Below are 23475 nucleotides of genomic sequence, written 5' to 3' on the forward strand. Positions count from 1 at the left end.
TAGATCTGAAGACATCTCTAGCTCATGGGATCCTCCTCCAAACCACAGAGGCTCTTCCCTCATTCAAACAACTACTGAAATTGTGTGTCCTCCAGAAACCCTGGCCGTGTGACCCCAGGTGCAGTGAGGAGCTGCCTGGGCAACGCAGGGAGCAAGAGCTTTCGGCACATCTTGATGCTACAAGCACTTACAAATAAATATATACCAAATGACATTGTTGCGAGTATCTAGTCACCGTCCCAAAAGGAGGTATCAGGTCATATTTTTTTCCCTCAATTGCACAGAGTCTACATAATACGAGAAATGTGAATTTGAATATCTGAGTACATCTGTGCAACTCAGCCACACACTCTTGAGTGTCTGACTTTGGGTAATTTCCTCCAAGAGCCTCGGTTTTCTCATCTGTGGAATGGGGACACCAATTCTGTTACGCCCTCTCAGGGGCCCTGTAGGGAACTAACTGAAATAACGTGAAAGCCCGATGCTTTGTGTGCTCTTAGGACAACATAAGCTCGAAGGCCAGGAGCTGGGTATAGACAGAAACCCCCGGGCGCGCAAACAACTCGCAGCGACCTAGGTCAAGACCTTCTGAAGATGTTCCTTTCAGAAGGCTGGGGGAGCAATTCCCCATCAGCAGAAGAACGGGTTGTAATATCTTCCCAAGGCGCACATGCACTCTAGCTACCGCCCCACCCCTACTACTACCAGCCCCTCAGGGCAACCGCGAGAGTTCGGGGTCAAGCAGGAGGCGCCAAGAGCTCTTTCCTAAAACTGAACCCCGCCCACAGCAGCAGGAGCCTCAAGTGCAAGTCTGGGGCTCCGAAGTCTCGTCCCGGCCGGAACCTCGCGCTGTTACCAGGGGACCCTCCTGGTCCCGGCTCATTCCTTCCCTTCCCCCGTCGGAGGCGCACACCCGGCTGGGCGACCACGCGGGCGGCAGCGGCGGCGCCAGGCCCCGCCCCCGCCCCCATTATCATTAGCAGATATAACCCTAAACACTTGCTCTTTACCTCCTTTCTCCCTCCAGGCATTGGTGAGGCAGCCTGTCAATCAGCGCTCGGGCGGCAGCCCCCCGCGCAGGGGCTCGGCGATGCCAGCCTTCGCGACAGGCGGCAGTGGTGGCGGCGGCGGCGACGACGGCGGCCACGGCACAGACAGCCACCCTTCCACGCGCGCGCACTCGGGCAGAGCCGTTGGGCGGGCGGCAGAGGCACCCTCGGAGCCAGGCGACGGGCGCGGAGGGGGCGTGCGACCCGGGACCTGCCCAGAGGCGCAGAATGGAGGAGGAGATGCAGCCGGCGGAAGAGGGGCCCAGCGTCCCCAAAATCTACAAGCAGCGCAGCCCCTACAGCGTCCTCAAGACATTCCCCAGCAAGAGACCGACGCTGGCCAAGCGGTACGAGCGACCCACCCTGGTGGAGCTGCCGCACGTGCGGCCGCCCCCGCCGGCCTTCGCGCCGCAAGCCGCGGTCTCCATCAGCAGCAGCGAGCCGCCGCCGCCACCGCAGCAGTTCCAGGCGCAGAGCTCTTACCCACCCGGGCCCGGCCGGGCCGCCGCCGCCGCCTCGTCGTCGTCTCCGTCCTGCACGCCCGCCACGTCCCAGGGCCACCTGAGGACCCCAGCGCCGCCGCCCGCGGCCCCCGCCGCGTCGTCGTCCTCATCTTTCGCCGCCGTCGTCAGGTACGGCTCGGGCCCGGCGGCAGCCGCCGCGGGCAGCAGCAGCGCGGGCGGCAACGGCGCCAGCCTGGAGCTCAGCGCAGGTAAAAACTCTCGGGAGCAACTTTCCGTCCCGCCACGGGTTGGGGGAGGGGTAGGACCCGGGAAAGAGAAAGCGGGGACCGAGGACAGCCTCCCGCGCGCCTTGCCCAGCGGGGTGGGTGGGGGGTGGGAGGGGAGAGCGGGAGGCTCCCAGAGCCGGCTGAGGGAGCGTCGGGGCGTCCGAGCGCACCCCCAAGGCCTCTACGCGCCGGCAGCAACTTCTGGAGGTTCACCGCCGCCGCGTCCTGGGCTTCCGATGGCGCGCGCGCCTCTTAACAGGTGGCTCCGCCGCTAGCGTCCCGCTCGGCGCCCGGGCAGGGGCGATCGGCGGGGCGGGGGCGGCGCGCAGGCGGGGAGTGGGGGCGGGACACCGTGGGGACAGCGGCGGCGGCGCGGGGAGAAGCGGGCGCTACTCTGGCGGTTCTCGGGGACGCCCTCCCTTTCCCCTCCGCTGCTTCACTTTCTCCTTCTGCTTCTTCCCTTTATCTGCCTCTCTCCTCCATTTGTTCTTCCTTCTCTTTTTCCCTTCTCATTTGCCCTCTGGTTCTCTTTTTCTCGCTCACTCTGTCGCGGTCACGCGGCTGGCCCTAGGGCTGCTTTCCTGCTTTTTCCTGGCGAGCGCGCGCTGTCTCTGCCTCTCCCTGGCCCCCTTTACCCGGCCACCCCAGAGTCCCCGCCGGTGTGTGCAGGACGCGAGGCTCCTCTGCAGCAGCCGCGCGGTTGGAACTGGCGCTCGCCCCGGCGGCGGCGACTTTAGGGACGGAGACCTCCCGCCCCTCCCCCCCAGCCCCGGGAACCCCGGGCGCTCTGGGCCCCGCCGGGTGGGCGCTGCTGCACCGCGGGGTCCCAGGCCCCTTAGAAATGACTGCCTTTCGGGGAGCATCCACCCCAGGGTACGCGACTCCTGAGAAAAGCCGGCTCTCCAGCCCAGCGGCGGGGAGGGCGACGGGCTGGTGGAGAGGTCACAGCCTGGGGCCTGCGCCCAAGTGTGCTCTCTGCTCCCCTTGGACTCGCAGCCCCGTGTATACCGCCGCTCAGAACGAAAAGTTCCTGCTCAGGCCTTTTATGGCACTTTGGAGCCCCCCAAATCCTGCATATCAGTGAATCCACGGCTTCCTTTTTTCCTAATGAAAATAGGAGCATTGTCTTGAAATGCGTTATAGATGCCTAAGCTCATGTTCTGTTGTTTGTCAGTATTTTGACACAGGAAGGATTGGTTTTGAGAAAGAAAACCTAATTACAGGTTATAGTGAAGACTTGCTCTGTCACATCCCTCACTGGCTGGGAGATGTTGGCGAGGTTTTTATGTGGATGTCCTTATTGTTTGTGAGGTGTGGTTTTTTTCCCTGTATTTTAATTCCGCTGTGCTTCTATGTTCACTGTGAGGCTAGCCTACTTTCACTTTCCTCATTTTTCTTCTGTTTTCCCCCCTTCTTAGTGAGGTTTGTGTGCTCTCTGGGCTTGGGGTCTGGTTTTCTTATACACTACTTCTTGTTCACTCCTTGTTTATTTCCCGGCTCTGCTTTATCTTCCTTTATCTTTACATTGTTCAGAAGTTTGGGTCCTTTTTTCCACATTCTATATTTTGCTTACTCCTTTGCACAGCCTCAGTGCCACCATGTTCATTGGGGTTTTCCCCCCTCTTTATCTGCCCAGTTCAGTCTTTAATCTCATCCTGCTTTCTCCTTTCAGTCTTTGCGGACTGTCTTTCTTTCTGTCTTCTACTTTTTTTCATACAGTATAAATCTGCCCCTTCTCATTTCCATTTTCATCCATAGTTTTAACCTTGCCTTTCCCTGCTATTTTTCCTATATTTCTTTTTTCTGCGCCAGTCACTTGCTATCCTTTCCATGGTGCCTTCTACTCTGGCAGTTGCCCCACTCTTTTATCCATAAGGAGTTTTTGCTGTTGTTGTTTCCTTCTTACCTTGTTCTGAATGTCCTCTTTTTCAGTGTTTCTTCTAACGTCCTGTTTAGTTTGTCTCTGTCCGCAGGTGGAAATCATATCACTGAATCTAAAGGAGTGGAAAGGGGCTTTTTGATGTCCCTCCAACTCCCTGTGTTTCTTATTTCCTTTTATTTTCAGTGCTGCTGCTGCCTTTTTTTTTTTTTTTTTAAGAGAGGTCATAGAGAGGTAGGCTAGATAGCCCCAAGACAGGATGCCATGTACTTGTTGGAAAGATGGGAATTGAATGGTAGTTTTCTGCCATGCAGTGAGGAAAATGGTCAGGGGCAAAAAAAAAAAAAAGACCATAGTACTAGACATCATGAATTGTGGTCATACTATTAATCATTGGGGGACAAAGCCATCTCTTAACAGGCACAGTGATGTGAGTGGCCATCAGAGGGACAGTCACCTGAAGAGCTGATTGGCTCTTTGAGGAACTAGTGGTTCCACTTTGAACCAATAAGCATGTGTGTACAGACAGCCATCCTAGCACACTGGGTGGGGTAGGGGTAGGGGTGGTGATTTGCTTGTGGTACCCTCACAACAGTGGTACTGCAGGGTCTCAGGCTACCTCGTAAACTGAAAATAGTCAAAATGTCGATGAGATGAAATGAGTCAAGGATGGAAGAGAGATAACTGAGTGTCCAGAGAAAATGCAGTGAAAAGATGAAAGGGTTGAAGTGAACCTTATTTGCCATTAAGGGCCATAAACCATTGAGAGGAGAAATACATGATTAAAATAGATTTTTCAACATTCTTGTAAAATCTCCTGAAGAGTATAATTTTCCTTAAAAGCGGTAATATGCCGTGGTTCTAAAAGCCTATTTTTCCTCTGTGGGAGGCTTAGAGTTAAAACCCACGTAGATCTTGATATGCAGCCTAAATTTGGCATCAGGAAATGGGAAATTGCATCTTTAAGCAGAGTACAATCAAAAATGAATTACAATAAATCCTATATAATTGCATAGGTCATTCTCTTTAATGAGATTTTATTAACCTGACTGTCAAGCTTTTGAGGCAGGCAGATATTTTATCTTCTTCAACTGATAAAAGTGTCAGCTATAAACCACCATATAAATATTCATAAATCTACACATCTGCGGCAGCCTATCAGCATCATTCTTTTGGACATTAAAAGCATTCTAATTACTTTCTGTCTAGCAGAGCTGAAATGCTGCCTGTTATAGTATGTGCTTGGCAGGCATGATTGCTTTTGTTTGCCATCACGAATAGCAGCATCCTATTTTATATACCGATGGTCCAGAAAATATTCAGGGATTGACTGAGCAGGATGGATATTAGGAAGCACCATCTGGTTTTGATAGCACTGAGTATATTAACTCATCTGTTAATTTTTGACACATCATTGATTTATTTATTTAGAAAAATTGCATCCTGTTTTGCTGTGTTGATATTTGCCATTAGGGAAAAAAAAATTGGATGGCATTTTTTTTGAAAGACATACAGTAGTTCATTGATTTAAGACAGGGGTGATGCTTCCAAAGATGCTTTCATTTTCTAACTTCTATTCTCTACGCCACGAAGTCCTCTCATAAAAAGAAGTTATATTCATGTTTTAAGGAAATTATCTATTTTGAACTAGTTGCAAATCCTTTGATAGATGTAATATATGGATACAGGGTCGTATAGGTCACAAAAATGTTTTTTCTGCCTCTGCATTTTTAGTATTAATATATTTCACCCTTTGTGGGCTAAAATCAAAAGATTACCACTAATCTTGACTACTGTGATCTCCTTCATAGAAACAGAATACTCTTGGGGATCTGCTGTGATGGGCAAATTCCATTCAAGGCTTTACTTACAAAGAAGGATGTTAAAGTAGGGAGCCCGTGTTTCATTGCTGAATTCCCATCCCTCTTCTTCACTTATCAGATTTAGGATGGATTAAACCACTTAAATTCTGAAGAAATTCTAGAAATGAAGTTTTTAATTACAAAAATAACACGGGTTCGGATTCTGGAATCAGACTGGGCACAATTTGCAACATGATATTAGATCCCGACAGATTGCACAATAAAGCAAAATAAATGAGAGAGATGTGGTCATTTTAGAGTGCTTTGTGATTGTGATTTATTAACATTTTATGGTGTTTAATTTTAAAGAAGTTAGGGATAAACTAGGTTGTTTTAAAGCCTCTCTATAAACTGTTGACTTTGTACTTCCTTGCCATCACTTGACTGGAACATTCTGTGCCTAGCGGGGGAAAAGAGTTTAAAAATTTCAAAATACACGTTCACACTTTGCTCAGTTAAGAATCGTGGATCACTGGCCATTCAATCGTGTTCATATGAAAACAGAACTTTTCTCCATTTCTTAGCAATAATGGGCATCGCACAGTACTTGTGTTCTAATTATATTCTGTGTGGAAAGCTGAAGCACTGCTGGCTGCAATGTGTGTTAAGTGTAAAGATTTGCCATTTCCCACCAAGTATAATAGTAATATTTTTCATCATACTCTTCAATGTATTGACATAAAATACTATTCAACTATAAGGTAGTGAAAAGAAGAGAATACAGCTTTAGGGCTACAGTTGGCATTTTTACATATATTCGTTCTGAGAACAAATTCAGAATGAAGCATTTGAAAAAACTGCAGGCAAGAACCGTTTTATGATTGTAACTATTCTCTGATATTCTGAGTGCACTTTAATACATTATCTTCATAATGTAGTATATTACATAATGATTTTTTTCTCAGCATATTACGAGTTTATCCTTCAGTTAAGAAAACAAATCATGCTTGTCTCTACATCAGATTTTTTTTTTTTCCCTTAAAATCTATACCCTAACGTGATTTATCAACATGATTAAAACAACTGAGCTCCTTAGGACATTGGACAGATACATTCGAGCAGTTCTTTCTAGGCAATTCTGTTTTAGCCTTTCCTTTCATATTTTGTTCCTTTCATCAAGGTTATGTTATAGGTGTATAGGCTGTAAATCACTTGGGACTATTCTGATTAAAATGCAAACAGTAAATACAACTTTAGATCTAGAATGGGATTATAGGATTAAATGAGTGAAAACTGCTGGTGTGCTAGAACTGAGAATCGCCAATCAATATTGTCCTTTGATTTTACTAATAAAAGAACAAAAAGCCAGGAGTAAAGAAATGAGAATGCAGCATCTTAAACCTCCCCACTTGTATGGTTCAACTGTTTACTTTCTTGTTTATTCGGTTTTGGTCATTGTAAGATATAACACCCAACTCTTTGAAGTCTTTCTTCATTAAGTTTTGGTTCAAATCATGAGCTCAGTTATTCCTCTCCACCTGGCTGGGGGCAGAGTCATCATCACTTCCAGTGTTCGGTGTGCGAAATATCCTTCCCACATCCACATCCCTTTTTCTCCAAGGCAGCAAGCCGACTTTATCTTGGCCGCTACTTCAGCCAGGTTCCCAGCCCATCAATCAGCTGTAGCCTAAAACTATACCTGGCATCTAGTTCTTTCTTTAGTACTCAAAATAATCGTGTAAAAAATAGGCCTGTGCCTAATATTTGTGGGATTCAGGGTAAGGGTACAAATGCTGTAAACTAAGATACTCTATTTATTTATAAGAGTCCCCACATGTATTCAGTAAATATTTCTAGAGATTCTGTGCTGGCCCTCAAACCCCAGTCCACTCATGGAATATACAGTCTATAAATCTCTCCTGAACTGAGAAGAACTGGCCTCTGTGTTCTGACTTGTCATTTTTCCTGAGAGATTTAGGAACGGGAGCATTTTATAGATTTGGGAGATATGAGAGGTGCTTGCTGTATGCTCTGGGCTTTATGTATATTCTTATTAAATAAGTGAAATAGGAGACTTGTACCCCCTTCCCCTGATATCTTAGTTACTTCAGGAAGAATAGTAAGAAAAAACAAAGTAGAGGCTGAAGTACCACCTGGAGGTTTCTGAAGGTTGGTTTGCTGGTCATCGTCCTGGGTTTTCTAGAGAAATCAATTTCTTAATCACAGCTATTTAGTTTGTTGTCCCCATAGAAGCCCTCAAGCATCTCACCACTTTTCACTTTTCAAGGTTATTTTTTTCCCCTCAGAAAAAAATACAGCTAGTCAACATTTCCAGAGACAGCAAGTGACTCGTTACATTTCTATCATAAACAACGGATATCGGCATCTAGAACCTACAATATTTTGTTTGTTACCATTATTCCGCGTAGGGTGGGAGAGGAAATGAGAGGTACCCTGATAGCTCTGTATAAGCCCTAAAAAAGTTACCTGTCTCTCTGTGGGTATTTATTGATATAAATAGCGCGTTCTGGGTGGTGGTCCAGAAAGAAGACAGTGTTCTTGTGACGGTTACATTTCGGGTGAATTTTCAAGCCCCTTAGACTGACAACATAAATCACATTTTCAGGACATTGGGTTTTTGTTTCTTTCTTTTCGAAGTGAGCTGATTGTTTTCTGTTTGCTTTTTGCTTTCCACCGATTGACAGTTAATATGCTTTAGAATACACTTGTGGAAACCAACTGGCACCCTCAGCACATACCATTTAAGAGATTTGGTGGGAGAAGCCCTGAGAAGAGGCACTATTGCTTTTCAGATGCTGCTGCTATAGATCAGGCTAAACGTTGACCTTGACAAGAAATCTAAGTTAGCAGATAAAGTAAAAGAATGGTGAGCACAGATGTTGGATGACACAGGCTTGCTTCGGGGCTCCTCACTATTTGCCTTGTAGGCCCACTCTTTATTTTACCGTAGACGTTTAGTGAGCTCTTCAGAAAGACTCATCGTTCTTCTCCATTTTGCATCTGGGAGCAACGTACTCTCAGCAGGGATTGTATCAGCTGATTAATAGCAAGGGCATGAGGGCACTCCAGAAATAGACGTAATGATTGCTGTAAGCCCTCCTGTCAATGAGGAGTTGAGTCTGCAGGGCTGGCTCGATTCATTAGAGTAAGGATATTAATGAAGCCAAAGGTGTGAGTTCAGACCTGTGCAGGCCGGTTAATAACCACGGAGAGGGAGTCTCTATCCGGTGCCCCCGTCTCGCAGTCCAGCCATTTCCCAGAGTCAAGTTAGGGGTGGCTCATCAGGCACCCCACCAGTCACAGAGCAGCCGGAAGCCATGCATCCTATTAGAAGTGGATGCACCATGTCACCTGTGTGTGTAGCAGGCAGTAGAAGTCCATGTTTTTGACATTTTTTAATGTTAAACTCTAGATCGAGGACCTTACTTGTCCCTTGTCTTGGCTGGCAGTCTCTGACGTGTCTTCTCTTGTATTTCAGAGAGTCGTATGATCTTGGACGCCTTTGCTCAACAATGCAGCCGAGTCCTTAGCCTCTTAAATTGTGGAGGAAAGCTTCTGGACTCCAGCCATTCTCAATCCCTGATTTCTTGCGTAAAGCAGGAAGGCTCAAGTTACACCGAAAGACAGGAGCAGTGCCCTGTTGGCAAAGGGGTCCACAGTCAGACCTCAGACAGTGTAGACATAGAGATGCAATATATGCAAAGGAAACAACAGACTTCTGCCTTCTTGAGGGTTTTCACTGACTCCCTACAAAATTACCTGCTCTCCGGGAGCTTTCCGACTGCAAACACCTCCTCAGTCAGTGAGTATGGCCACCTGGCGGACGTGGATCCTCTAGCAACGTCCCCCGTGCACACACTAGGTGGCTGGACCTCCCCAGCGACATCCGAATCCCACGGTCACCCATCCTCTTCTACGCTGCCTGAGGAAGAAGAGGAGGAGGAAGAGGAGGGCTACTGTCCTCGGTGCCAAGAGCTGGAGCAGGAGGTGGTGTCACTGCAACAAGAAAATGAAGAGCTCAGAAGAAAGTTAGAGAGCATCCCAGGTACCCTGCCCTGTTCTTGCAAGCCACCTGCAACTCATTCCTTTCCAGTGTCCCATCTGCATGTATGTATGCACGTGTGCGTGTATGTGTGGCTTTTTGTTGTTGTTTGGGCCGGTGATGTAGAAGAGTTAGAAAAACTGGCATGCACAGTTTTAGCCTACCAGTGCCAAATGGAAATTTCAAGATGAGCCACTAGCCTTGTCCTGTGTTTAAGCCACAGTCTTCTGGGGTGTAGGCCTGAAAACTGTGGTCCAATTAAAAGATGTCTCCACTGATACAAAAGTGATTCCCAGATGTAGTGCAATGAGATTGAAATAGGCCAGGTTCTGTGAGCTTGAATTTTCTTCAAAAAGTGACCCTGTTCCTTTAAAATGGCTTTTGTATTTTTAAAGACTTTGATACATGTGTTTTATTAGTCCATGAGAGAAATTAAAATGAAATGATAACTACAGAGGCAGGGCTCAGAGAACAAATGGTCTCTTCTATTCCACTAACTTCTCCCCTTTCTTGTTAAGTTTCAATAGGCATGGTCTCTTTTTAGCGTGCAAACTCCCCCTTAAAGTTAATATGCAACTGTAAACTAAAAGGAATATCTCAAAGACAGACCAGTTATTAAGCTGGTCGCAAACTAGTGGTGCTCCTGGCTAAACGTGAGGCATTTTACCGCCTCGCAGAGACACTAGATCTGCAGAGTAGTAAAGTCATCTTTATGGCAAGATCTTCTCTGGGTTGCAAAGCCATTTTTTTCCCTATTTGGAGAGCTCCTGATTTTGCCTATATCTTTGAGGTCATTCCTGCATGTCTGTGGCTTATAAAAAACATTAAGACCTTTTTAATCATGCAGCCCATTGATAAAAATTTTTGAGCTACCAATGTACACATTCATTGGTTATTTACATACATATACTTGCATACTAATATGTTCAAAATAAAGCATACATAACATATTTAAAAGTTTTAAGGCTGATCCATAAATAGAAATAGAAATTACGTTCTTTTCCTAACTCGGTGTCTTTGCACCACCCAGTTTGGCAGCTGAGGTAAAAAGAAGGAAGTGTTGAAGAAAGTTACCCATTTGCTTATTAGAATTGCCAAATCAGAAATTTATTTTTTTCCTTCTGTCCTTTCATTTAAGAGGATTGCCCAAATAGAGCTGAGGTTTGGCTCAGAACGTTTTGGAATTAGATTGAGTGCAGTTGTGGGAGAGAAGCAAGAGGTGAAGGAAATCCATTCTCTGTTGTTACATTTGAGCCCTGGGGTTAGATGCAGAGTCTTGGCGTTGTCCCTGCCAGGCCGGATCTGACTACAGCAGAGAGACTGGCAGGACCCAGAAGAATGCGGTAGAACCAGAGCGCTACTGGTTTCTCCGAGTCAAAGAGATATGGGTGCAGCTGACACACTTGGATTTTACAACTTGCACAGTTTCATAAATTACGTGAACTATTGGTTTTACCGCCAGAAGAGTATGTTGCATCTTACTCCCCACTCCTCTTTCATTAGGGGAGAAGATAGTGTCCTGGAGATCAGCCAACTGCAGATCCTTGCATCAGCCATTCAGAGCTGTGGGGAAGAGTTTCAGAGTGCAAGGACAGGTGACACAAATGTCCAGAGTGTTATTGCCTAATTCCTAACCGTAAATATTTGGTGAGCCGTCTGTCCTTGGTAAACTTACCAAGCAAATTTGGGGTTCACTCCACCTGTTGTTTCCTAAATCCGTACAGATGAAATGTCTGTGTCAGGGATAACTCATTGCTGGCCTGCCACTAATCATTGTCCTTCTCTGCTTCCCAGAAAGACGAAAATGCTGCAGTTTCTTGAGTCCTCTTGATGGTCAGACATTGAATGACAGTTGTTGAAATTAGGCTAATGATCACCACTGTTACTGTAAACATTCCACCACTGTTACTGTAAAGAGTCCCCTCCATGAACTTGAACCAATTCTATGTGGAGAGCCATGATTGCTTTAAATAATCCATACTGAAATTCAACTATATAGAGGAGACTCAGTTTGTCAATTATGAATAGAAAAAAAATAGTGTGAAATGCAGGAAAGATTAGCCATTTGTGATTACTTAACTCCTGGATTCATTACCTAGGGATACCTTAGTATTGGGCGTCAGGTTGAAAGTGCCCCTCGAGATGAAAGACTTGAATCAAAGAGAGACATAACTGCCCTCTTGCCCTCCTCACCTCCCAACCTCCATCTTTGGCTAAACAGCAAACCAGCCTGTGGGTGATCACCCAGGAATCCACTCTGGCATTCTACGAGCTGTGCCTTTGGTGTGGGCAGGGCCGAGGGGGAATCTGTTACTTTTATCCATATGAAGAAAAGTACAGCAATAATACTCTGGTTTTGTACGTAACAAGAATATTTTGCAAGCCGTAACTTTCCTGTGAGATTTGGGATCGATTTTCCCTAAGCAGTATCCGTGCTTCCCAATGATCCCAGTAGGCCTCTGTTATCCTAGAGGCCGTACATTTCCATGGAAGGACCTGGGGCTTTCTTCCTGTAGAATCTGCCCGTATGTTGTACGATCACTCTTCTTACAGCCAGGCAGGGTGGATGAACAAAGGGGAGAGGAGCGCACAGCAGTTAGCGGAGGAAATGAGGTGAGCAAGATGATGGGAGCACCTGCAGTGGGTCAGTTCGGGGGCAGTGTTCCTCAGGCGCTTCCCTCTCTTTCCAGAGTCAGGCTGTTGAGCAACTCTGAGATTCCAGTTTCTTTCTTTTTTTTCCCCCCCCTTAAATAAAGCATTTATATCTGGGAGCAGTTCTTGAACTGAGAGTTCAAAAGAAATGAGCCTATTAGTCTACAGGAAAAAATGCTTTCACTTGGGTAGCTGTAAAAGGCGGAAAGGAAGGTGACAGCGAAAGGAGGGACCGGGGAGGGGTATTCTTTCTGGCACCACCCGAGAGGGCCTTTGTTTATTGTATTATTTGTGAAACATTCAACAAAGTCTTATTGATTATCAACTACGGGCAAACAAGGGGCTTCTAGAAAGTGCTGTCTAACTTACTTTCCAGAATTATCTGCAGATATAGGCAATTAAATATTTTATCCCAGGAAATAGCATTAGCACATTTTCTTTTGCATTAGATTATCACACTAGAAAATAGAAAGTCTGTTTAAAAGTTTAAATTTTTTAAAAGAAAGTGAAAATAGGTTAAAAGAAGAAAAAGTCACAAAAGGAAGACATTTGGATCAGGAATACAAAGAGCTGAGAGGTTATTAAAAGAAGAATGATAGGGCTTCCCTGGTGGCGCAGTGGTTGAGAGTCCGCCTGCCGATGCAGGGGACACGGGTTCGTGCCCCGGTCCGGGAGGATCCCACATGCCGCGGAGCGGCTGGGCCCGTGAGCCATGGCCGCTGAGCCTGCGCGTCTGGAGCCTGTGCTCCGCAACGGGAGAGGCCACAACAGTGAGAGGCCCGCGTACCATAAAAAAAAAAAAAAAAAGAAGAAGAAGAATGGTGATGGGCAAACTTCTCTATGGAGAAGATGTCAGGTTAGAGTAGTCACATTTATTCAGAAAGCTTACAGTCAGCACTGGGTGAAGAGAACTCATAGGGAGGGTGGGTATAAAGTACCATATTTCATCTAATTTAAGCCCCCATTGAATGTAAGACACACCAATACTTTATGTTCCACTAAGGAAGAAGAAAAAACACTGCGAATCGTAATTGCACATTATAATTATCTTTGAACACCAAGTTGAGATTTAAAAATATGATAAAATGTGGGTGTTAGAAATATAAAATACTGTATGGTAATTAAAACATCACTTCCAGGGCTCCCCTGGTGGCGCAGTGGTTGAGAGTCCGCCTGCCGATGCAGGGAACACAGATTCGTGCCCCGGTCCGGGAAGATCCCACATGCCGCAGAGCGGCTGGGCCCGTGAGCCCATGGCCGCTAAGCCTGCGCGTCCGGAGCCTGTGCTCCGCAACGGGAGAGGCCACAACAGTGAGAGGCCCGTGTACCGCAAAAAAAAAAAAAATCACTTCCACACTACTATATACAAAATAGATAATCAGCGAGGACCTACTGTATAGCACAGGGAACTGTACTCAATATTTTGTAATAAGCTATAAGGGAAAAGAATCTGAAAAAGAATATATATGTGTATATATATACATATATATATAAAAAAACTGAATCACTGTGCTGTACACCTGAAACTAAGACAACATTGTAAATCAACTATACAATAAAATTTAAAAAATAATAACTTCCAAAGTAAAATAATTATGACACATTAAAAATACCTTGGGCTTCCCTGGTGGCACAGTGGTTGAGAGTCCGCCTGCTGATGCAGGGGACACGGGTTCGTGCCCCGATCTGGGAAGATCCCACATGCCACAGAGCGGCTAGGCCCGTGAGCCACGGCCGCTGAGCCTGCGCATCCGGAGCCTGTGCTCCGCAACGGGAGAGGCCACAACAGTGAGAGGCCCGCGTATCGCAAAAAAAAAAAAAAAAAAAAAAAAACCTTGAAGTTTTCTAAGTGCCAAATATAGAGAAGATACACTTATTGTTGATATTAGTAAAGAACTTTCTACTTTCTAAAAAGTACATTTATGATCATCTCAATTTATCTTCATAACTCCAAACAAAAATTAATATTCCCATTTTACAGACAAAGAGGTTGCAACCTGGACAGGTAAAGTCTGTGGCAGACCTCAGATTAGAATCGAAGCCTCTTGACTCCAGAGCTAGTTTATTACCCTCTTCCACCCTCAAAATGTAGTCGATTCTCATTATTCACAGTCGTTCTATTCTGTAAGCTGTGAGCACTGAATCAGCAAGGCATTACTCTGAGGGGAAATACAGACCTCGGTTCCCGAGAGCCTCTGGTTGCAACATTTTCGTCAGCCAATCACAAAACGTCGTTTTAAGTATGTTTTTGTTTAACGAGCCCTTATTTAATATATAGTATTAGTTGGTTAGCACTGAATTCACAGCCAGCAACGCTGTGACTCAAGCCTGAACAAAGCTTATCTAACACGCATTTTCCCCTTGAAGCACATCACAGCCTTGCGCTCAGGAACACTTAGACACCACTTCAACTCTCCGTTTGGGGCTCCTTTTAAACAGTGAAATCACCAAGCAGAAAAGGCACAAAAATGCAAAAACCATGGCACTAAACAGAACATGAAAAGAACCCTTGTTATCGTATGAGGGCCGAAACGAGCAAGCCAAGTGTTACCTTGTTCAACCTCAGCTGGGGGTGTGTGATTCCAGAAATTCAGATTCTCAGTGACCAGCCAAAGTCCGCAGTGACCGCAAGAGCACCCCAAATACAGATTTGACCGTTACAAATACATTTTAGCGAGTAGACAAATTTGCAGGTCCAGAACCTGCAAATAATGAGGATCAACTGTACTAACTCAGGAGGCTATAAACTAGAGAATTAACCTTGGATTACGTACAAAGTGCTGGTCCTAGGTAAGGATATTCTACGTACGAAGATTTTAAAAAGATAAATCGGTGTCTGTTTTTGGATAACTAGTTTTGTTAAGAACAAAAAGCCCTTGGAGTAAGTGGTGTCACAGTGCCAGTGCTCTCCCGTGCTCGTACCACCCTCCAGCCCACGTGCCCAGAAGTGCCTGTGGGAGAAGGCTCAGGTCGACTTCTGGTCCCGAGAAACACATTGATCATGCTTAATGTGCGCGTTCTAAGGAGAATGAATGTTCTGAGTAAAAAACTAGAGCGAGTGACAGGAACAGAGAGCAATAAAGGATTGAGTTCTTTTACTCAGAATTTGGTAGAAGTCAGCACGACTATTGGCGGTAGCTGTGAGACTGAAGGACACAGAACAGCGTGGGCTGAAGAAAATGGCCCTGGAGTCAAACCTGGGTTTGGATTTCTGCTCCTGCCACTTGCTATCTGTGGTTTTAGGCAACTTACTTAACCATTCTGAGCCTCGGTTTCCCCTTTCTGTAAGGTGAGGTTAATAATACTGGAATGCTGGAAGTATTAAGTTCATTAAGTAGCAACCGAGTGCCTGCTAGGTGTTCCAGGAAGCACTCAACAAAGAGCAACCTTAAGAAACAGAGAGGCAGGGGGCTTCCCTGGTGGCGCAGTGGTTGAGAGTCCGCCTGCCGATGCAGGGGACACGGGTTCGTGCCCCGGTCCGGGAAGATCCCACATGCCACGGAGCGGCTGGGCCCGTGAGCCATGGCCACTGAGCCTGCGTGTCCGGAGTCTGCGCTCCGCGACGGGAGAGGCCACAACAGTGAGAGGCCCGCGTACCGCAAAAAAACAAAAAAAAAAAGAAACAGGGACATGGTCCTGTGCCTGATCATACAGAAATCTTAAGTGGTTTTCTCAGATTGTTGATGGTAGTCTTACCTTGTAAAAAGGTCAGCATTCAGTTAGTTACCCAGGTTGGGAGCCGCAGTTCCATCCATAACCATCTCTCTCCCTCCTTGATGTCAGCCTCCTCTCCTCTGGATTCCACCTCGTACATACCCACCGGTATGGGGTCCTCCCCCCTCTCCCCATTGCTTTCATCCAGGCCTGTTTCACCATATGGATTCTTGGCGATAGCCACTCAACTCCCCCAGACGCCAGGCTTTGCCAACTGAAAAGGCCCACGTCACCCACTGCTGAAAAGCCTCTATTGGCCCATGGAGTAAATTCCAGCCCCCTCAGTGTGGTACGTGACATCCTTCACTGCCTGAGTCTTCCCGTTCATTTTTGGAGACTCATCCCTCAGTTCCCACCATACACCGAGTGTTCCAACCCCTCTGGACAATTTGTGATTCCTGAGCCGCTGTGCACTTGCTTCTGGTCTTCCCTTAACTCCTGCTGTCCCTCCAACATATCCTCCTTTTCCCCACTCGAGAAACTCCTCCTCAGCCATCAGTACCCAGGTCAGGCGACACCCCTCCATAACAAGCCCCTCCCCCAGTTTCCCGGCAGCATTAACCGCTTGCTGTCGTACATCATACTTGCTTCTGTTGAAGTCTGTATCAGGGCCAGTTTTTACTCTCTGTGTGTCTGTCTCTTCTGGGGTCTTGATACGAGGAGAGGCAGGCTGTGTAAGGTCCTTGAGGATAGAGACTAAGTCACAGTCATCCTCATAACCCCGATTCCCAGCCCAGTGTCAAGCACGTTCTGTTGTAGCGGCTACACACGTCAATTAAATTAAACAGAGACAGGACATTGTGATAATCAAGAGAATTACCATGCGTCTGTAGGCTGAGTAACACTTAAAGCTCATTGTTTATTTCTAGACATTTACAATTGCGGAACTTATACTTTATGGAGACGATATGAATAGGACACTTGAAATAAGCACACAGATGGCATGGTCGTCAGAGGACAGTAAACAATTTCAATCTCCCTATAAAATTGTATGTGGTATACTTGGAGGTAAATGTTTTGAGTCTTTAAAAAAACAATTATAGGGCTTCCCTGGTGGCGCAGTGGTTGAGAATCTGCCTACTAATGCAGGGGACACGGGTTCGAGCCCTGGTCTGGGAAGATCCCACATGCCGCGGAGCAACTAGGCCCGTGAGCCACAACTACTGAGCCTGCGTGTCTGGAGCCTGTGCCCCGCAACAAGAGACGCCGCCGCGATAGTGAGAGGCCCGCGCACCGCGATGAAGAGTGGCCCCCGCTTGCCACAACTAGAGAAAGCCCTCACACAGAAACGAAGACCCAACACAGCAAAAATAAATTAATAAACTCCTACCCCCAACATCTTCTTAAAAAAAAAATTATATAGCAAAGTAGATTAAATAATGCTTGAGGAACAAGAAGAGAAACTGATCAAGATGTTAATGCAATGATCTGCCAGGAAAATTAGGTACTCGAGACCCAAGCACCCTTAATATAGGCAAAAACAGAATCAGAGCAGTTCTCCTTGGAAGGCCCTTACTTAAGAGTCTCCCAGACAGTACAGCCGCCAACTGTGCAGAGTCACTTCAGTAGCTAAGTCTTCCTGGCCTTCGGCCTTGTGCCCAGATACCACCCACAGGACCCACTTGCCTTCAGGAGAGCCTTACAGCCAGTAAAGTCACATGAAATTCCACTTTCTTCCAGCGCATGTGCCTCAGCCGGCCTCGCTCAGGGCTTAGCACTGCTGCCTAAATACTGGGGGTGTAGGGATGGGAGAGTCGTCCTCCAAGCCCTTCCAGGGCTACACAGGCAACACTGAAGGTCATATATAGCAAAGGAAGGGGAGATGACAGTCATGTAGACATTCTTCAGACAACTTCTAAGTAGTTATAATCCATGCCCGCTGTAGAACTTTTTTTAAACTGGTTTTTACAAGGATGATAAAGGATAAAGGTAATAATAACTGCCCTAATTCTGTTACCAAAATATAATCATTTTAAATTATTAACACTTTGGTTTATTTCTTTCCAATCTCTTCTCTGCGCACATAATTATTTTTAACATGGTTGAGGTCACACTGAATATTCAGTTTTGTAAGAGTTTTTGTGCTTCACTTAAACACTTTTTCCCTAAACAAATGTAAAGTATGGATAAAGTATCAGAAGAAGTTTTGTTCAAATCTTAGTCAGTGAGTATTTACAAATTTTACTAAAACTTCCAAACTAAATTCAGAGTAATACCTCTCACATGTCACTTGGAAAAGCAGTGACGTATACACAGTTGCATTGCTGCTGCCGAGATCCTTCTTTTCAGCAATGTGTAGAAGGGACTCACGCACAGAAGTTAAATGGAGTCCCAGAGGCCACACAGTTAATGAAAAGCCAGAACTCAACAGCAAACTTGTTTCCTGTCTCCGTTAGCTTCTCACGGCTTCTGCTTTTCTCCTGTAATCCGTGCCCATTGCCAGAAGATACATTCTCACTCACCGAGAGCAAAGTGGGTTAGACTGTTTGTTTGTGGAACTCTAGTAATGTGGGAAATTCTTGTTTGTCATTCAGTTAACTTGCTCAGACTTTTTGGTGAACACTGCATACCCTAGCAGAAGTGGTGTGGTTTAGAAAGTGGATTTTCTAGCTCTCAGTGACTCAGAGTCTCTACTCAGCCATACCCAGGGTGAAAGTGTCTGTCAGAACATAGAACTGTTGGCCAGTAAGTGCGCCCCTTCAAAGGAACTTGGGCAAGGTCTGGCCGAATTATAAATAAAACAAAGGGTTTAGTTACGTCAGGGTGAGCTCTAAAGTGGGTTAGTCTTTTAATAGGATGATGAAATTAGAGGTACTGGACAGGTTTTATTCAACTTTGGTTTAATAAAAGTCCTACTTCAGACTGATACACACGTGCCTTCTTTTTGTTGAAGGCACAGTCTTGCGGTTGTCCTGAAACTGCTTCTTTAATTTGAAGAATATATTCAAATGACTATACAAGAGTGACCTATGACACCGGTCTGTAAGACACAAGTCTATAAGGATGTTATTTAAGAAAATATTTTTTGGCAAGAAGAAAAATTTCCTAACCTACTTCTACTTCTTATCATTCAAATTCTTCAGAAGGATGGCGATGTAGTTTTTGATGTATGTTGCAGTGTGATGTCACCTGAAAAACCCAGCGCTGTTAGCAGGAGATAAAGATAATTTCAGTTTGCTCTCAAAAAAGTGCTGAGAAAAATGAAGTGAAGAAGGCTCAGTGGTGATACTTTAAAATTAGGGTTTAGGTTAAATATTTATTATTTTCTTCAATGTGACAAAAACATCTTAAGAAAACACACAGCCAAGACAGATGATGGCAATAATTCGTATCCGTTAGGTTATTTACTAAGTTACGAAGACCTTTAAAAGCCATCAGTTAATACTCTGGAAAGGGCTCTAATATAAATCTTAAAATATAAGAATTATCTATGCAATGGTACAAAAAAAATGTCAGACTCTACGTTGGGTTAACATCTGTTCCGTTTTATTGTGATTATTCAGTGATTCTGTAAGACTGTGCCTCACAAAATATAGTGCAACAGTTAATGAAATACATAATAACCGAATCTGAATTGGACCAGATCAGGTGAGTTTCTGGAGAGGGGAGGAGTGAGACACTTACCAGAAAAACTACATGTGTCTGTGTCAGGAAGCAGGTCTAAAGTGCATGGCTTACTGCTTTCCTGAAGAACTAGGAACGAATGGCACTACAAATGAACATTATATCATTGATCCAAAACCAGTGAAACATTAGTTTTCAGTACTTTAATTTTAAAAAGTACCGTCGGGTGCTAATGTTCCAACTTGAGTCAAAGAAGACATGTCTCTTCTGTGAGTTGTTCAGTGTGATATCATTATTATTAACCCAGATTCATCTTAGAGTAGGTTTGACTTAAAAGTTTTCAGTGAGCTGTGCTGAGCCTAAAAATTCTCCCCGAACCATAGCATCTGTTCTATATTTACAAACTGAAATAACTACAGATGTCAAATGAGAGAAGATTCTATTTCCTTTAGAAAATGAGTCTTTTTTTTTAGAAGTTTGCATCAAAAATCTTTTTAAACCTTAAAGCTTTTTATTTTCCCAGCACAAAATAGCTAATGTGCAATTGTTGCAATCTCTTCTACCCAGTGCCCTGCCAGACGGTTTTAGACTACCTGAAGACGTTGCTTCAGCACTACAACCAGCTTGTGATCCCACAGCCAGCCGACCAGCCGGCCGAGGTAGGTCTCATTCCGTGTGGAATTTCCTTAAGATGAAGCACCCCGGTAGTTTACCCATGTAGATATATACCAGAACAGATTGGCTAGCAAAATACATGTTTGACTCTGAGGTTTATGGGTGAGTATATATCCTGTGGAGAAAGGTCATGCATCGTGAAGGTTCAACTCTGTACTCTGAGGGGGAGAAAAAGACATAGTTTAAATCCTGCGGGCAAGTCTCCCCCCATTCTTTTGGCACAGAGAACCCACCTGTCGTTCCCTCAGGCAGAGCCAGTGTTTGTTCCAAGTCTTCCCACCCTGAAAATCAGCCCTCCTTTGATTCTCCCTCCATCCCTCAGTGATTATCTTTTCTTTCTCCTTCCATCACCCGAAGCATCCTATCGGCACCTTCATCCTACACCACGACACATCCCGCTCCTTGAAGGTTGGGCCCAGGTCTCGTCCCCATTGGCATCCCCAGTGCGTGTCATCGAAGGCATTTGCTGAATGGGGACCTCATTCTTCTCCGTGATTAAACACTTGAAAGACTGGTGTATATTCATTGCTCCACTCTCAGTTCTCCTTTGCCCTCCCCTGCCTCCGTAATCCGGCTCCACCTCCACGACGCAGCGAATGGTCTGCGAGAGCCCCCCCCAGCCTGCTACTCTCCCAGTTGTCCAGTCCAGGGGCCCATTTTCCAGCCCTCGTCATCCGCAGGGCCTCACCCCTCCTCCAGCTGCTCCCTTTCTCTGGGCCTTTGTGTCAGGACTCTCTTGTGGTTCCCCGTCCGTTTCTTATTAAGCTTTAAGGAGTTTTCCAACCACCGTTCTCTGGACTTTGACCTTTCATCTCTGCACTACCTTTCTCTGCTCAGTTACGCTCTCTCTGAACATCAACCATGTGTGGACTTACGAGTCCCAAATTTAGATCTAGACCCCAATCCCCAGGACTCGACTCCAGACCATTGTGTCCTACTGCCTGACCAGTGGAACTCACCATGCCTCCTCTGAATACCCATCGTTACTCCTGTTTCCTCTTCAATAAAAGCAGCACCAACCCTGGGCAGAAACTTTCGAGGCATCACAGACTCTTCCTCTTCCTCATTCCTGACGGTCACGTTGAATAGCCTCTTGTCTCTAGTTCATTCTCAGTCACGTGTCACCTGGGCTGTCGCAGTAGATTCTTTCTTCTCCGTGCTCCACACTGGAAAGTTATTTTTCTAAAATACAGATCCAAAATAAATGTCACATGCTTAAAATCCTTTGCTCCCTAAAATAGGGTCCACATTTTATTTTTTTTTAACCGACCCCTCTTTTAAACCCAAAGTCCTTCCAATCATTTTCTTTCCTTTTTTTTTTTTTTTTAAATTTATTTATTTTATTTGGTTGTGCCGGGTCTTAGCTGCAGCAGGTGGGCTCCTTAGTTGTAGCTTTTGGGCTCCTTAGCTGCAGCATGCATGTGGGATCTAGTTCCCTGACCAGGGATCAAACCCAGGCCCCCTGCATTGGGAGCTTGGAGTCCTACCCACTGCACCACCAGGGAAGTCCCGGGTCCACATTTTTTAACTTGACATTTCTATTATACAAAAAGCACATCTGAAAAGCCCACTTCTTCCAGAAGCTCTTCCTGATTGCCACACTCCTCTGTGCTCAGAGAGCACATTGTTCATGAGACTAAATCAGAACTTACTTAAAAGTTAATATACACCTCCGTCTTCCATCTGGATATGACTCTATGAAGACATTAAATAAGTGCTGTTTAAATTGGTTTGTTCAGAGTGACTTGACAATAGGTCAGTTGGTATAGGTCACCAATACCCTTTTGGTGGCTAATATGAAGAGAATTCTATAAAAATATAAAAATAAGGGAAATATCTACATTTCCTCCAGATAGGACTATTTAAAACTTTATTACCCATCATCGTTATTACTATATTATTTTTATTGTCATTTCAGGCAAATGAGCATCTTCTCAGTAGTATTATTTAATCATATTTGATTTCTCTTAGCTGTGCTGAAACAGCATGGGTAACCTCATCCACAGCACAGAGCAGTGTGAGTTGTTTGGGGCTATAAATGACTTTCTCTCTTTCTCCTTCTTCCTTCCTCCCTTCCTTCCTCTCTGCCTCCTTCCCTTTCTTTATTTCTTGAAAATGGCCTCCAAATGGTATTTCTACATTTTGGAAGGGCTGTTGAGCTCTTCTGCAGGAGTGGATGCTTTCAAGCTTGGAGAGGGCACCTTCCCTGGATTGCCAGCTCTCTCATCTCAAGCACCTCCCATCTTGAAATAGCCTCAGCTCTGGTTTTAGGGGCAACTCTGAATTTGGGGACAGGGTTCCCAGCTGTGCCTTTTTTTTTTTTTTTTTTTTTTTTTTTTTAACATCTTTATTGGGGTATAATTGCTTTACAATGGTGTGTTAGTTTCTGCTTTATAACAAAGTGAATCAGTCATACATAAACATATGTTCCCATATGTCTTCCCTGTTGCGTCTCCCTCCCTCCCACCCTCCCTATCCCACCCCTCCAGGCTGTCACAAAGCACCGAGCCAATATCCCTGTGCCATGCGGCTGCTTCCCACTAGCTATCTACCTTACTGCCTTTGTTAGTGTGTATATGCCCATGACTCTCTCTCGCCCTGTCACAGCTCACCCTTCCCCCTCCCCATAACCTCAAGTCCGTTCTCTAAGAGGTCTGCGTCTTTATTCCTGCTTTACCCCTAGGTTCTTCATGACATTTTTTTCTTAAATTCCATATATATGTGTTAGCATACGGTATTTGTTTTTTTCTTTCTGACTTACTTCACTCTGTATGACAGACTCTAGGTCTATCCACCTCATCACAAATAGCTCAATTTCGTTTCTTTTTATGGCTGAGTAATATTCCATTGTATATATGTGCCACATCTTCTTTATCCATTCATCCGATGACGGGCACTTAGGTTGTTTCCATCTCTGGGCTATTGTAAATAGAGCTGCAATGAACATTTTGGTACATGACTCTTTTTGAATTTTGGTTTTCTCAGGGTATATGCCCAGTAGTGGGATTGCTGGGTCATATGGTAGTTCTATTTGTAGTTTTTTAAGGAACCTCCATACTGTTCTCCATAGTGGCTGAACCAATTCACATTCCCACCAGCAGTGCAAGAGTGTTCCCTTTTCTCCACACCCTCTCCAGCATTTATTGTTTCTAGATTTTTTGATGATGGCCATTCTGACTGGTGTGAGATGATATCTCATTGTAGTTTTGATTTGCATTTCTCTAATGATTAATGATGTTGAGCATTCTTTCATGTGTTTGTTGGCAGTCTGTATATCTTCTTTGGAGAAATGTCTATTTAGGTCTTCTGCCCATTTTTGGATTGGGTTGTTTGTTTTCTTGTTATTG

The 23475-nt window shown here is 45.2% G+C and overlaps 1 protein-coding gene and 1 long non-coding RNA gene across 3 annotated transcripts in view; one reads left to right on the forward strand and one right to left on the reverse strand.

The window, feature by feature from the left end:
* LOC117200835 (uncharacterized) overlaps nt 1–1657 on the reverse strand; it is a 73737-nt gene extending 72080 nt beyond the window's left edge. Inside the window, exon 1 of the long non-coding RNA XR_007477304.1 lies at nt 1533–1657. This is a non-coding gene — a long non-coding RNA (uncharacterized LOC117200835). The remainder of the gene's footprint in view (nt 1–1532) is intronic.
* Nucleotides 1156–23475, forward strand: part of BEND4 (BEN domain containing 4) — a 41361-nt gene continuing 19041 nt past the window's right edge. For both annotated transcript variants that reach the window (XM_004268314.3, XM_033425510.2), the window contains exons 1-3: nt 1156–1761; nt 8960–9526; nt 20021–20112. In XM_004268314.3, the coding sequence (XP_004268362.1) occupies nt 1278–1761; nt 8960–9526; nt 20021–20112 (1143 nt within the window). In that variant the 5' untranslated portion in view covers nt 1156–1277. The remainder of the gene's footprint in view (nt 1762–8959; nt 9527–20020; nt 20113–23475) is intronic.

This window comes from Orcinus orca, chromosome 4 (genome assembly GCF_937001465.1).
Source record: "Orcinus orca chromosome 4, mOrcOrc1.1, whole genome shotgun sequence".
NCBI classification, from domain to species: domain Eukaryota; kingdom Metazoa; phylum Chordata; class Mammalia; order Artiodactyla; family Delphinidae; genus Orcinus; species Orcinus orca.